Source organism: Chiroxiphia lanceolata, chromosome 1 (assembly GCF_009829145.1).
Source record: "Chiroxiphia lanceolata isolate bChiLan1 chromosome 1, bChiLan1.pri, whole genome shotgun sequence".
Taxonomy (NCBI): Eukaryota; Metazoa; Chordata; class Aves; order Passeriformes; family Pipridae; genus Chiroxiphia; species Chiroxiphia lanceolata.
In genome coordinates this window covers 71988720-72005513 of record NC_045637.1, presented here as the reverse complement: position 1 = coordinate 72005513, position 16794 = coordinate 71988720, and the positions used below count along the sequence as shown (strand labels likewise).

General features: G+C 38.8%; 1 protein-coding gene across 5 annotated transcripts in view; it reads left to right on the top strand.

Moving 5' to 3' along the window:
• The window catches only part of VWC2 (von Willebrand factor C domain containing 2), a 55184-nt gene extending 46388 nt beyond the window's left edge, over positions 1–8796 (top strand). For all 5 annotated transcript variants that reach the window (XM_032709373.1, XM_032709365.1, XM_032709398.1 and 2 more), the window contains exon 4: positions 8310–8796. In XM_032709373.1, coding sequence (XP_032565264.1) covers positions 8310–8461 — 152 coding nt within the window. In that variant the 3' untranslated portion in view covers positions 8462–8796. The remainder of the gene's footprint in view (positions 1–8309) is intronic.
• Positions 8797–16794: the final 7998 nt, after the last annotated feature.

The window sequence follows — 16794 nt, the reverse complement described above, 5'->3', positions numbered from 1 at the left end:
GATCTGCAAGCAAGCTGAGCGCAAAATCGATGCACGGGTTGCTGGCTTCTAAGTGTTTATATAATTTTCTGTAAGATACACACAATGTTCAGCTCATGTCTAATTGGTGCCATTTCTGGATGGAATGCAATGTCCCTTACAAGTTGTAGGACCTTTGAAAATCATTTTAAGTAGCCTACTCGAGTCTTTCTGTATTTTCTCCAATAAAGGAAGTTGTTTGATGTAGTTTATTTTTATGGCACTGAAGCCTCATGTTTTAATTGGGCACTTTTATGCTCCAAGGCTTTCTGTTTGCGGTATTGGATTGTGCAATGTTCAGTGTTTCTCTGCTTCTTTTTGTTCAGTACACAAACAGCAGATACCTAAATTCTGCTCTCTGAATACACCTGAAAAACTAAGGAGACAGCAGCAGTGGTAGGATTATGGACTGTTCCCTTCCTGTAAACCATTTCTATCTGTGCAAAACTGTGCAGCCCTGGTTTTGGTAGCATTTAGCATTGTCATTCCAGGGATACTAATATCACCACAAAGTGAAAGTCGATGAAGAATCAGAACTGATAAGAAGCAGTGGTGAAAAAGATCAGTCCAGGGGCTGTGGTGGCTTTGTTTCATGTTCTGTGGGACTTTTTGGACACTACTCCAATTTCTAGGACTGGGACCAGAACGAAGTGTTCGTCAGTGGTGCTGTCACACATGATAAATGGAAAAGTAAAACAACAGAACGTGATCGTAAACAGGGCTCGTGAGTCTCATAACCACAATATTAAAACCCAGCTCTTAAGTATTTTATAGCTGATTTTATCTTCTGTATTAAAGCACATGCACACACGTGCGCGCACACAGAGACTACAGCAAGTGCCAGAGTTTTGATACCCACTTTGTCATAGCAGCGCCACTGATGACATGATCACCCCATTTAGTTACAGGAGATATTTACTGGGCTTTCTTCTGTCTGTCCACTCACAGCAGATGCTGCTATACACGTCCTTCTAAATTAGGTGGCAAAATTAATTAGATTTAATTGTTTCTTCCAATCTGTCCATTAGCTGTGCAACTAACAAAGTGTGATGCTACTAGAGGGAGAGGTTTTATTATTCTTAAAAGCACCAAAGCTCTGTCTAGCATGAAAAAAAATGATGCTTTGATGAAAGGTTGCACATTGCATACACTGCCTTTTTGTACTTCCCATAGCAGCTAGGAAGAATCACAAAATGGATTTTCCTTCTCCTTGTCATATATATATATATACACACACACATACACACACACACACACACACACACACACACACTCTTACTGGAAGTCTGTAGGGTGTCTGCCATCGTTCTCTGGCTGCCAGTATCTTAAAGCATTGATAAACTATGAAAATAGTACTTGGTTTTTCAGGCTCTGAGATTGCATTTAAAATTGGGTCTACCTGAATCCTTCTTGTGTAATTGAAAACTCTCTTTTGGACTTGGTTCAATAGCATCCAAAGGTACCTAGGCAAGTAAAAGGTTGCACTGGATTGGTAGAAGTCAGAATCATGACAGCAGCAGGGGTGATGAACTTATTTTTGTGAAAGAATGAGAGTGTGCTGTAATCCTGGTCACAGACTACTTTTGTCTGCTGCTTTTTGTGCTTTATTTTCTGCGCTGATGTTTCAAGGGAGATAGATGTATTTTTTATAAATGTGTATATAGATATGTGTGTGTGTGTGTGTGTGTATACACACGCACATATATATATATATATATATATATATATATATATATATATATATATCTCCATGTGAGAGTGAAACAAAATCAAGCCAGGAAGATACAGACTCCTTAGAAGAGATTAGAGATCAGAAGGAGACAAAGTAGGTACTGATGCCATCTCTGGAGAAAGTGATTATATTTGAGAGGAATGAGGGAGATAATGACCGTGTCTCAAAAATATTGCTGCTGCAGTGTTGCGTGGCACAAAAGCCTTATTTTAATGTCTCATCATGCTGCGTTAGCACGTTTTGAAACCCATATCAAATATCTTAGCAGGTGACAAGGACTTTATGTCCCAGTGTGCTGGGAGATACGCACAGCCAACATCTATCCGTGGTTCAGCACTTAGCTCCCTTAAGAGTCCTTGGTTTTGTACTGTGGCATACTGGGTCATCTGCAGCAGCAGACAGCTTGAAATGCAAGCAGGTATCTAGTTCTACATCTTCCAAGTCAGTGTTTCATTAGTCTCTGTGGCATCTACAATAGATCCTGGAGGAAGACTCAAAACATCAGAAAGAAGAAAGATCTGAGAGGTGGAAGGGAAGGCTTTGCTTTCCCTACCATGTTCCTGAAATTACTGAGCAACAGAAATGCTCTTGCTGTACGTGAAAGACTGTCAAGTAGCATTTCTGAAAAGAAAAACTTCTCTGTAACACAAAAAGGCAGCAGCAGATTTTACTTGAGTGCAATGATATGTTTGTTTCTATAAGATTTCTATCTGGTATAAAATTCATAAGTCATGAAAGCATTAGCTCAACTTTTTCATCAGTGGTCACAACAGAAAGGCAAATGTCAGGAAGTAGGAGAAAAATGAGAAACAAAACAGGGAGTATTGCTGTGCTACTGTACAAGTCCATGCTGTTTCTACAGCTTGTGTGTGGTGTGCAAGGTCTGGTCCTCACAGCCCCAAAAGGAGGTAGCAGAACTGGGAGAGGTCTGTGGAGGTAGCAGGGACAGAGGGGGTGCAGAACTGGCCTCCTCGAGCTGCAGGTGATGGGAGGGAAAGGAAGCATGCTACAGGAAAGTCAGCTCACAAACAGCATGATAAAGGTGGGGATGGTTGTTACTGCCTCTTCCACTATGAAGATTTGGGAATACCAAGTTTAGGTAGTGGGTGGACAACAACAGAAAACTGTCCTGCCCTGCACACAAGAGCTGTGGGCTTCCTTGCCATCAAATGCTGTTTATCTGGGTTCAGCAGGATGTTGGAGAAGTTAATCATAAATCAGTTAACTCCATCCATTAACTCCATTAACTCAGCAAACAGGAGCCATTTACGAAGTCTCTGACTCAGAAAGTGCTGGCAGTTGGGTACGTGTACTCGCTCTGTCCCCATATACTTCCTGGCTGCTGCAGGTGGATGTCTGATCTCACGCAGCACAGCTGCTTCTAGAATAATGTCATGGTTCTCAAGGCTTCCAGTTGTAAACTTTCATGTTGTAACCATTGGAAATATCTCCATGCAAATTGAAAAAAATCTAAATTAAGAAAGGGGGGTAAGCTAAATGTCTAAGTTATATAATTTATAAAGTGCTCCAATACCACAGTGATGCATGCTAGAAAACTGTTAGGGTAGATGGGGCTGCTGTCAGGTACCTTAGAAGTAAGTGGCCTGTTTGCCTGCTGCAGGGAGCTGCTAAAAGGGCATCTGTGAAGAACTTCAGTGCAAACCAGAGCCCAAAGCAGTCTCACATCAAAGTGTTACATTACAGAGGTTGTCACTATAGTTCTGATTGGCAAAAATCTGCCTTGACTCTGGGCAAACACATCATCTTGCAGTTGAACAGATTTCTTTGTCCATTTCTTTGTAATTTTGTTTAACACGATGAAAACAGTAGCTTAAATCATGGTTTACAAAATTGCTGTATCTCATATTTTTTAACTGATCGGAACATGTGCCCTTACAAAAGCAAGGACAGGCAGAAGAGGAAACAGAAACAGCTTCATGCTGTACAGCTGTGGTTTTGTGGAAGGAAAGGAATAGGGGGAGGAGTTTCAGAGAGCCACTTCCGAGGTTGTCAAGGTTACAGGTGCTGTTGCTTCTATAGGTGACTGGCTTGGGCATTCTCTCCTGAGAATTGGCATTAGCTGTTTTCTTCTAAGAGAACAAAATTTGCATTTTAATTAGATTGTTGCCTTTGTCAACACCGAAGCATAACATAAGTAATTGGAAACTTTTCATAGGACCAGTGTAAGGATTTTAAAAACCAAAAAACAATAGCAGCATTTACCCAATAATATGTTGAAGACTTTAGGTTTTTACTGTTTCAGAGATGAGGATCCCATTATAATCTCTCAATGAATTGACCTTGAAATCTGCCTTCCTTGTTTCTTAGATCCCAGTATAAATGTTTCTAGGATTTCTAGGAAGCTAGGATTCACCATTTGAGATGCGTGGAAGCCAAGAGCTTCATGCCAGTTGGGTGCTCAGTGTGAGAACTGAAGATTTGTACTGAACTTGTTGCTTTGAGACATCGCTGCAATGGCAGCAACTGTGCCTTCACCCTGGGAAAGAATGCTGATACCAGCATGGTATGGCTCAAGTGGAGTCTGACAGCACCAGCTGTATACTTTGGGAAAACAAACAATGTCGTGGTTGATTTCAAGCTGCACTCAGAATTGATGCAATACGTCATACTGAATTTTCTGCCAGATTTAAGAGTGATATAGCAAGATCTTCATCTGCTGTGAAGATATGCAGCACCATTGACTACCTTAAAGCTACATAAGTATATACAGTTGGGGATGGGGCCCAGGGGGTTTATACTATACAGCCAGTGCTGCACTGAACGAGTACCAGGTGCTGAAGTTGGGCAGAGTAGTGGTGTTGCCAAGAGGAGTTTAGAAATCAGGCAGCCTCCTTTGTAGACCAAGGAGAAGAAATTCACTACTCCTGCAGCAGCAGCATCTAGTAAGAAAGCCCACCGCTGCTTTGGGATTGGAACAGCCCCAATTTACTTTGAAATGCTTTACATGTGCTGTCAGGTAATTTTGCAAACTTAAAAACTTAAAAATGGCTCACCATTTCTGATGGAAATCTGACATTTTTGCCAAATCAATATAAACTGCCCAGCATTAAGCAGTAGTTTCAGCAACTCCATACCTTCAGGGTAGCTTGGCCACTCTGAATGTGGAGGAAACTCAGTCGATTAGAGCATGGTGCTAATAACACCAAGGTCATGTTTTCAATCCCTATACAGGCCAATCACTTAAGAGGTTGACAAGATCATCCTTGAGGGTCCCTTCCAACTCAGAATATTCTGTGATTCTGTGAAATGTTCTTCTGCCTCCCTCTGCTAAGCTTGAGACTGAGGAAATGGCACTCCTGAGTTCTCAACACCAGTTTTTGTGTGTCTGCCGTATCTCGTGACCCTCCCACTGTCTACTTAAAATCTTCAATTCCTCAGTTTCCCCACTGTCCTTTTAGGCAGGCAGAGGACCATTAGAGGCTTCGTCATCACAGTCCCTGGCAGAAGATCCCCAGGGAAGGGCTGCTGGGGGCTCAAGTGCAGCTAGGGCAGCCCTGCACCGAGGGCCCACTGCTGCTGTCCCACATATACCCTGTCTCTGCAGGCTGGTTGCTTTGGGCCAGTCCAGCCGTGTAAGTCTGGGTTCTGTGACTGCTCCTCAGTGGAAAAGGAAATGGATAGGGATGAGAATTGCCTGCTTGGTGTAGAGGCAGCCACAGGAAATCAAGAGCCAGAACTAACTCATACAGCTTGAAAATTGAATGAGAGTTTTGGGTGAAGCTCAGAGTTTTTTTTTCCCTAGAAGTCAGAGGCTTTGGAGAAATTATAAAAGCAGAGTTGTGGAATTATTTCCCTGTGTTTGGACACTATATTATACTGACATTTATGTGCATGATATTGCAGTAATACAGTCAGTTCAGCCTTTTTATTGATGACCTTTTCTGTAACATTAACCACAATACTGTGCGCACGTGATATTGCAAAGAAAAAGGCGAGGACAAAGATGCCAGTTGACTATTGCCAGTTTAAGTATTATAAGGTTTGAAGTTGCAGTAAGTATGGATGCAAATGCAGAACCGGAAAATAGGCAATTTTCTACAGAAAAGTTTCATGATACTGAAAAAACGTTTGTTGCTGTCATTTATTTTTGTTGGGTCCCTTTCTCAAGTCGATGGGTATTGCTCTTCTGTAAGTTTACCCAAACAATGACTTTCCCCCATATTAAGTAGTTTAACAGTTGAGGTCTGTAACTTGTATCTTTACATTTAATAACTTTCTGATGTAAGGACTCATCACACATGGCATTAAGGTGTTGCTAATTGTGACTGGAGGCATTTGCATTATAAATCCTAGTGAATTATATTATGGATTTTGCACCATTTTTACTTCATTGCCTGGTTGTTTTTTATAACCAAGTATAGCCCGTAACATTTACTTTTCCAGAATGAAATAAATCCTTCATAGGGGATTGACATTGCTTTTGTTTCTCTGGTGCCTTTTACATAGTGTTTAAATTTCAAGTGGTCTTGCAGGTTTCGTACAAATTCTCCATGGAAAGTAGATTCTGCTTTTAGTATTTTAACTTTTTTTAACTCTTTATATCATGTAGCTTTGTAATTCTTAGGGCCGTTACAGGCCAGCATGCAAAACATTCAGGTATCTTTACCTAAAGAGTAGATGAACTTATCTTGGGATGAAACTTTTTTAAGGTGTAAGAAGAATACTATATTTCACTGAAACAGAATTATATAGATTAGCATTCAAGTGTTTTAAACAAAGTTCCACTGAGGACAGCATAGTTAACACTGCTTTGTCTTGGCTGAAAGCTGGGGCATCTCCCAATGTACAGTGGGACCCAGGAGCATAGCTTCCACCCCGAAGTCCTTATTCCTGTGTTGTCCAGCCCAAGATTACTTTGCATGGACAGACTGAGGCGACTGAAAACACAGAAGTATCACAGTAACACTGGGATAGTAAAGCAGTCAATTTTACATGAGATATGCTGTATTTTACTATTCATTCTGCATCTGAAGCCTTGAATGGGCAAGAAGCCACCCAAAACTATGCAAGAAGTCACATGTTAGAGATAATTGTCAACAGTCAATCCTAAAATTGGAATAGGCTGCCCGGGGAAATGGTGGAATCACTATCCCTGGAAGTGCTCAAAAGGCACGTGAATGTGGCACTTGAGAACATGGTGGTGCTGGATTAACAGTTGAATTCAACGACTTTAGAGGTCTTTTCCAACCTTAATGATTCTACGATGCTGTGCTCCTGTGAAAACAAAGTATGACCTTAAATATTCAGGGTATTAATGGATGCAACTTGGGGAAGAAAATTTCTGAAAGTCTTGCAGGGCTCTTCTAGAGGGTGTCTCTTCAGTGAGGAAAGGCCTTCATTATGGCCAATTTGGCTTCTAATTCTCAGGGTGTTTATTAAAACTATTTGGTTTGTGCTTTAAAATGTGAAGTATACATTTCTGTAGAAGTAGTAGTCATGCTCTTTGACATAGGTCTTAAGAATAGACCCCCAGCAAGGGAAAACTGAGCCCATATGGGATATATTTACTTGTATGGCACACAGGTTGGCAGTCAGTAAGTGTTTTGCACGCCCATAGCCTTTAAGAATTTCAGCAGTATCAGATCAATGTATGCTGGCCCCTGCTACACATCCTGCCCTGATGGACAGTGGTACTGAACTGCTGTTGAGTGGCACGGCTCTGCCTGAGCAGCTGCTGTGTGTGCTTATTGAGTGGAAGGGCAGGTTCCACTGAGGACATGAGAGTGTTTAGACAGATGGTTGGAGGGTTTAGTGCTGCTCTACAAGTGTGTGTGGGTTTTCAAGGCAGAAATAGACTTCTTTTTTAACAGAAATGTAGAAAATGCAGCCATTGCAGCTTTCTGCAGGAGAGAGATTTGAGGATGTCTATTGAAATGGATCAGATTTGTCTTGTGAAGATTGCGCTGGTGGATTTTTCTCCTGCCTCATCCTTGGAAATGAAGTTATTTCAGTGTACTATGAAAAGAGGTGTTTGTAGGTGACTTACATAAAATTGAATATTTCTTTTATACATGAAAAGTGCCTTCACTGAGAAGAGGCTGGAGCTATTCCACTCTGTTGGAAAATGACTATATTCTCACAGAATGGAAAATAAACTAATCTGATACTTTGATTACTACACAAACTAAAGCACTTGTTTCCAATGGGAAAAAGCTAATAACATTTATAATCATCTCTCTAGTACCTTACAGCAGCACTGTTGCATTATCAGTAGCTGTCATTTTCTGTAGCTCAAACCTGTATTGATCTGCGCCGTCAGTGTATGTCCAGGTCTCTGTCACAGTTGCATGTTTCACAGAAAGGCTTTATTGCACCTTCGATGGAGGGCAGGACGGTCTGTACCAAAACCAGCCACTTCAAAGGGCAGCATCCTACCATTCTTTGCTTCTTTTGTGCCTTGTGCACGATGCTTCTGTTTGTTTAATGTGCCCAGTGTTCCTCACTTTGCATTAGGTTTTCTGTGTTCCGGCCAAAACTGCACTAGGCTGGATTACAGTGTGCTACTGGTATCGCATAATGATCTCTTTCCTTCTTTTAGGCCCAAACTGCTTTGCAGAAACCCTTGTCATTCCAGCAGGCCGGGAGGTGAAAACTGATGAATGCACTATATGTCACTGTACTTACGAAGAAGGCACGTGGAGAATTGAAAGGCAAGCGATGTGCACTAGACATGAATGCAAGCAAATATAGGAATTCTACAAGTCTACGTACTTTTCGTGGTTTTTATAAAATATCTCACAGCAGTGAGCACCCTAGATGACCCAGGAAAATCTGAATGAGAAGATTCTAGAAAGGAGCAAAGAATAAAACACTGATATTTTGTTTTTCAAAGTAACATAATACTGCAAGCAAAGAAGTGCATATATTTAAAATGTTTGGACATAAGAATACCTGTCTTAAATGTGTTATTTTCACAGTGAGTACACTAAAATACACTCAATAAAATATTCTATGTATTTCTATAATATCATTATAGAGCTTAAAAATAAATGTTTTATATAGACAATGCAGATTGAAGTACTGTATCATTACCTCTCCTGTTGTATACATGCGTCATGACTAAAACATTACATTTCTATTCTAGTTTCACCATATGTGGGTTTTCTTGCCTTTTTTTTTGTTTTGTTTTGGGTTTGGGTTTTTTTGCTGTTGCATATTTTGAGTTTAGTGGGGCAGGAAAGAGCCAGCATATGACAAAACTTTGACATTCTCACTTTTGGAAAAAAATAGAGTAGACTATGCTTTCTGAGAAAGTGTGTTTATTTATGAATATAAATGTGTTGTAATGTAGAGGTAGGTCAGCTCCATTTCTTAATTCTACTGGTGCTCCTGCCTCCTACTCCACAGCCAAGATAACTTGGAGCAGTGGCTAATACAAAACTGGTCTCTCATAGCAGTTGTTATAAAAAATTAATCAGACAAATTCAATTCTTAATATTAATTTCAAGATAAAGAATTTAGCAGCGGGCAAATCTCTCTGTGATATAAACCATGTCGCATCACATAACTGGTGGAAATGATGCTAAGTAACCACACAGCATCGTTAATGTGATGCATAATGGACTTGGGGAAGTGCAGCTTGGAAAGGCTACAGCAGCCAAACAAGCCTTCACTGATGGGGCCACATTGTTAATTTGTGGGAAGGAGAAGGGTTCGTATTGAGGAGAAAGGTTTAGAATTAGGTCTTTGAATCCATCAGAGGACTTTTATTATGGAATCTGAGTCTGACTACATGTGAGGTGAATCACATCTACGTGCTTAAGCCACCAACAGCCTTTGCTTAAATTCATTGTGGTTTTAGTTTAGTTTATCACCAATGTTACATCTGCTTTGAATAGCCATTAAGGCAACGGCTCAAGAAAACACTTAAATATGGCTTTACTTTTAAGCGTTTGATGGAGGGAAGACTTGATGAATCAATATCTAAAATCAGACGACTTGCTTAAATTCCCATGTACCCTTTGCTACTTATTCCCATGGTGTAACCTGGTTACCAGGTTTTCATACATACCAAGTATGATTCTCTAGTACTCCTGAACACCATGGGACTTTTCCCAGTGACATCAGTGGATCCCAGTTATCATGTCATGTCTGTATTTTGAACGTGTTTCTGTCTATCACTGGGCATTGTTTGGGAGTAAAGGAGGTATGTTTTGTCTAAAAATCGTAATAAATTTTTCAGTATACCTGTCTATTTCATAAGAGTCAGGAGTCATATGACAGAAAGCTAGCCCCTAAATCAGTCAGGCCCATGCTTCATGGGCCTCTTCTTACTGAAATCAAGTATCTGTGCAGCTCTGAGAAAGTGCCATGAGTGCCAGTGGTCTTCCATGCACGACTCCTTGAGACAAGTGGAAGTATACCCATGTAGGAAGGAGCTGTGCAGCTTGAGCAGAGAAGGTGGACCGTGTGGAATTGCCTTTTCCAATAGGCTGCTTGATGTCTAAGCGACACATGCTTTTTCAGTGAAATTGTAGAAACTCAGAATTTTTGTCTTTCAAAGTATGGCCATAATATTCAAGTTCTTTGAAATCTTACCTTAGGCTAGTCACAGTTTGCTTCTCCTTCACTGGAGGTTCTTGTTAAGCTATATACCTAGGCTTTGAATTTCTGTTCTTCTGGAGACTTCTGTCTTTGTTGAAGTAGTGCGTGCAAACTTAGAATGTATTTTAGTATGGTTTTCTGGTGTAGCTTTTATAAATATTTTCTATTGCACATTTTTTCCAAAATATTTTTCTGTCTCTTAGTCCTGGTACCAGCATATTTATGTTGTTTTTACGTTGTTACATTACATTTTTACTGTAGTTCCTTTCCATTTTGTATGACACTTCCTGGACTTGTTCGTCTTGACACACAGTGCTGCGGTGATTTCTTTGAGAGATGATATTTTGAGATATAATTGTCTTTCTTTTTGAGAAATGAACTTCAAGTCTTTTTAGGTTTTTTGTTTGTTTGTTTGTTTGTTTTAATGTAGTGAAGTAGAAGTTATAACAAGCTTTTCACCTTCTTTATGCTTAGATCACTGGCCACATCCAGCTTTGGTGTAGTATTACCACACGGGAGCTCTTTGGTTATCCCTGAAATGGAGTGAGTCTAAGTGACTCTTCCTGAGCAGATCCCACTAGCCTTGCCCAGTTGTGGAACCAATCCCAGTTGGCACACAGTGTGCTTTGGGATAACCCTGGTAGCAAGCTAAGCACCATACAGCCTCCCATAGCCATCACTCACTCCCCAGCTGCCCACCCAGAGTGGGACAGGGGAAAAAAAAAGGAAGAGTAAAAGCAAGAAAGCTCATGGGTCAAGGTGAAAATAATGTAATAGAGAAGTGAAAGAAAAAAGAGAAAACAAACCAAAAGAAATGGCACAATGGCCATCACTCACCACCTCCCGCGAGCAAAACAGCGGACAGCCAATTCCCAGCTTTAACTCAACCTCACTCCTCTCCATTTTACTGCTGAGCAGGGACTGTATGGCATGGAATATCTCTTTGTTCAGTTGGTTCAGGTCACCTACCGGGTTGTGTCCCCTCCCAAGCTCTTACGCATCCCCCATTCTACTCACAGGGGATGAGTGAGAAGCAGAGAAGACCTTGACGCTGTTCAGCAGTAGCCAAAACACTGACGTGTTTCAGCATGGCTTTGGTCACAAATCTAAGCCCCAGACATCACTGTATTGCCTACTACAAAGAGTCCCATCACACAGTGGTACTGCCAGTGACCCCAGCACAGAGGCAAACATGCCAGAAGACCCTGAGAGCCAAACTACAGCCGGTAACTGCCCCAAGCACCACGTGGACCTTTGGCAATGGAGCTGGGCAGCTGAGATTTCCAGCCTGCTGTGTAATGTCACTTCACATACACAGGCTTAAATTTTTTTCTTTACAGGAGTAGATAACAAAAATGTGGAAATTAAAAGATTTAAAACTAGCCATTATGGAATGCAGCTGGAAACCATTCACCTTTAAACTGATTTAATCTCAAAACAGAAAACAACCCTGGAACTGCTGTGGTGGCGACATGTACTGATCTAAATGTCACGCTTCGGTTTTGTAATATACCTGTTCAAATGTAACCTCAGAAGTAAGAGGAAGCTGTCTGCATCATTTCCAGTGAACCAAACTCCAAGGAATATTGTCTTCCCTGCTGAAGCCTAGGTGCTCAGCTGGTTTTTGCTTCAGTGCAGACAGGATTATGCATCCTGAACATGAGGAGTTCTTCAGCTGTGCAGGTGGGTTGTGTCTATTAAAGCTGTATTTCCAGACACACTGATAACTCATGAATAATTTTGTATTTGAAGGTCTGTTGCTTGGATATTGCATATTCTTCTCAGATGTTCTCATGTAGCTACATTGGCTTAAATATGAAATTTCTGCTTCTGCTTCACTTGTTTCTGCGTATTTCCCAGTTGAAATCAAGACAAATTAATTCTTGGTGTGTCAGCAGGTGCCTGAAGAGATTATGTTCTGGATGGTTTCAGGTCATTATAAAATTGCACAGTTAGTATGCAATAGGATTCTTTATAGTACTCATTTAAGCCACAAAAACGAAGTGCTGATATTCACTTAAGTACTTACATGAGATTTAAAAAGGAAAAGAGGAAAAAGAGAATATATGAGAGACAGATGAAGTGAGCGTTACAATAGGAATGTTCAAAAAAAGAAAAATAGTATGTCAATTATCAGTTACAGAGAACTGGAAATACTGATATGGAATGTTAATTAACCAGTAGTAGGAAAACACTGACATAATTAGTATCGCAAAAGCTGATGTTTGAAAACAATCAATTCTCAACTTACCAGAAATATTTGTTATGTTGTTCTTGTTAGGTTCACTTGGGGCTATGAGCTACTGGTTAGTGCTCCTTCTGTAACACTTAACAGTTTCCTGCATTTAAAAAGATCACCGCTTTTAACAAATACACAGCATAATTAAAGTTATTGTTGAAAAGAACAGACAGATTATACCAATAGTATATCAAGTTATATAGAATATAGACTATATCAATGGAATATGAGGTTAATCTTGGTGAATATGTGTAATCTATTGATTGTAAATACTGCATTTACCACTTACATTTGTCAGTAGTCTTGTCAGTTTAGTAGAACTTAGGAAAATAGCCTACTTCACATTTCTTTGGCAGAAAGGGGAAAATATCACCTGAAATGGTAAGCATACTCCTTCCAGCGGGATTTAGAGCCCTGTTGCAGACTTCAAGCAAACTGCAGGACCATCTGCAAAAGTGGAGTATGCTGAGTGTTTCGTAGATTTTACCATGTGGAGAAGAGGTGAATTTATGAAAAACGGTGAAAACTGGAATGCAAATATCACTTCACACACAATGCAGAAAAACAGCAAACACATACTAAATGTAACATGACAAAATGAAAGCAAGTTTAACATGTCGCTGTTCTGGGGATAGATAAACAAGGAAAACTTTTATCCGTGGTTTTGTACACAAATTTATTTCTTCTAGTTCCAACCGTACAAGGAAGTAAACCTAAAATATTTTAACAACAAGAGATGTCTATTTGTATATATACAGCATGTACACATTGACAAATGGGAATTCTTTTCTTGGCCAAGCCAGCATAAATCAAGAGGAATTCAGAAGCTCAGGTTAATACTTTTGACTGAAATCAGGATTTCTTCCACAAATTGCATGTATAATAAAGTTTTTGTACTTGACTGCAGTCAGTGAAATCCTGGTGTAAAGTGCTTTTGTTCATAATAGGCAGAATTAAAGACAAACCTTTATAATCACTTAAATTTTTCCAGTAAGCCTTAGAGGGTGTGCGAACTTTGTGAATAAAAGTGAACTTCACCTATCAAGAGGACCAAAACCCACTGTTTCTGTACGCTGCTAAAATCCATAAATGAATACAGGGAGAAGAAAGTCAATGTTCTGGTGTTTATAATACCCCAGTGAAAAATACATCAGCTTTATTCTCCCTCAAAATATAGATACAATTCCTTAACTGCCTTTAATTGATGACATTGTCTGCCAACCAGAGCTTTCCATTTATGATATAAAGGAAGGCAAATTATAAAAATGTCAAAATGCTGCTTAACTTAAATGGCTATTTCCTTAAAAAGCTGCATCCCTTTCAGAAGGTAATTCTGAAATTAATTTGCTATCCATGCCACAGTAAGGTCCATGTGCTGATATTACTTGTTATCATATTTTTTGAACAAAGTCTATATTTTCACAAAAGCAATACTGCATACTATGCTCTCTCTTTAGCCATTGATAATTCAAATGAATGCTGACTTATTTAGTGCTGTTGTGAGTGGGAAGTCATGGAGATAACATAGACATGCAGTGCTTTAGCCTGATGTAATGCCCCAGTGGTCTGTTTAGTTCTAGTTACTACAAGAAAATAAGGAATAGGTGGCCTTTAGTCATTCTAAGGATTACAGTAAAAGAGACTTCAATTTTGTAACTGCTAAACATTTTGTAACATGTTCTTTACCAGCTATTTATTTTCAAATGACATTTCATAAAAAGAGCTATTTTCAAATGGTATTTCATAAAAAGAGCTACTTTATATATCGTGCTAGTTACACTGTTTATACTAATGTATAAGCAATAAAGTGTCACTCTGTAGAATGCTAAAAATGCTTGCTTTCCATTTTTTTCCAAGTGCCTCAGTTACATATGTTTTATATACAAATTACTTTATTCAAAGTGGAAAGGCTTAATAATAAATACAGTCTTAGTATTTACTTTCAAAGGTGCTGTTTTCAGTTTTGTGTCTTCAAATCAAAATATAATATATTTGGAGCTTCAGGTTCTATTATGGTAACAGGGTATTGGTGGGAAACTTACAGCATAGTTTCTTAAGATAATACATCATATTGAGAAATTATTTCTTAGTTGTGTTTAAATAAAAATATTTCTTTTTAGTCTTTTTTTTCAGAGTAGAGTTTCTGAAGACATACATATTTACATCTGTGGTCCATATTTGTGCTTGATAAAACAAATACCTACCACCCTCATTTTCCAGATATGACAAAGAGGTAAAAATGGCCTTCACATCTAGGTCTTTGTTATGCATGAACTAGATAGAAAAAAAGAGCTCAGTGGAAAAAGGGTATAAACTCTGTAATATTTATTAAAAACTGAGCAATTTGCAAATACAAAACAAATAGGATTTTAAACAGAAGTCCATTAGTAAATACCAACTTGAATACAGTTGTTACTGAATGACAAGGAATGCATTGAGCCAACCACTTAGTAATTCTCAGCAGTCTTACAAAAGTAAAGATTGTATCATATGATATTTTATGTGACTGCTTGTTTTCTTCAGGTAAGAGCGGAAGTCTTAATGTGGTGTATCTTAAAAGATGGACAGATGACTGACCCAAGTGGAATTTAACATTTTTTGGGAAGAAGTTACCAACCAGTCAGTAGTGAAATGATAAATAATCTTGAAAGAAAGTTTTTAGAATGTTTTTGCATCTGAGGCTACATGACCTTTCAGTGCTGGATGTATGTCATAAGCTGTTACACTATAGTCCTCTTAACTAACAACTGAATGGACAGGTAGCTGAAAATTACTGTATAGACTCCTTACAGCAGCCCGTGTGGAGAGAAGCTGAGATTTATCAGCCAAGGACTAAGAATACAAAATGCCTCTACTTTTGTATTCAAATAGTTTTGTGATTCAAATAGTTGTCTATTACTATTAACCTAGGAGATATTCAAGACCTTAAGAATTAATTAGTCCCTAGTGACCTAAAACATTTTACCAACATGATGATAAGTCACTATTTCTTAAAAACATATGTATTCTATTTATGTAAACAAAACTGTACACATTTTAAAAATATTAATATTAAATATTAATTAAATTGAATTAATTTAATTAAAATTAAATATTAGTACATTAACATACATAAGAGCTATTGCAAATCTCTCAGATGTTAGCACTTTTTTTTTCTAGATATGAAACTGCTGTCACACCAAATACGGTAAATTCCATTTTACTGCATACAACTAAATGTGGAAAATAAGGGACATTAACAAAAAAATTTACATTTGAAATGTGTAGAATGCATCTTTATCTGTTTGAAAAAGAGGATTTTTTTCACGATTCTGAGTTGACGAAAAAGTTGTATGTATATTTTGCATCTGTTTCATACACCATACTTTTCACTCCGTTTACATACAGGGGACATGTCCATCAGTTATATTTTAATATGACCTATATTCAGTGATGTTTTAAATACACTTCTATGGCTCCTTGTATAAGTAATACAAGACAAAATAAAGCTGAAATCTAAGCTTTGTTAATTATTAAGAAGTAGTGCAAAAATAATACACCACACCAGAAACCAGTGCATGATGCAGAACAAGTGTTCTGAATGTAATACCTTGTTTCTTCTTGGATCGTGTTATGTCGTTTGATGAAGTCTGAACTGTCACTTGCAGGATGAAAAGACTACCAGCGTTATGCTCTTGGCAGAAAAAAAGCAGGATTTGAGCTACTTGGTTATGGCTATCCTGAACCATACTTTGAGTTGGCAATAGTAGCCTTTCTTTAGCATAGATCTTTAATTAACGGCACTAGCGTTCAGTAAGCAAAGGTAACTAAGACCATCCTTCCTTTTGCAGAAGCGGTATTTACCTTGTTACTGGGTTTTGCCTGTCTTAATAATGACTTCTTAGTCACTGCTGCACAAACCTTCAGCAGGATTTTCAGTATTTGGTTTGGTTTATCTTCATTTGTTGGGGCTGGCACAGTACTGTATCCTCAGTGGCTGTTATTAGCTCACCATTTTTTTGCCACTGCTGTTGACTGAAGGAAGTTTTAGGGGTTGTGAAATGTAAGAGAGAAGGAATTCTCTGCAGATGATGTCAAAACCTTGCCTTTTTCTGTACATTAGTACAGGCAGACCAGGATGGCATTATGGGAAAGAGAAAGCTTTACAGGTAACTAAAGGCATTTTTCCAAATTTCTGTTTGGAAAATCCATCATCTTGTGTACCAGAGGAATAATTATACTCTCTTTATTGAAGATTATA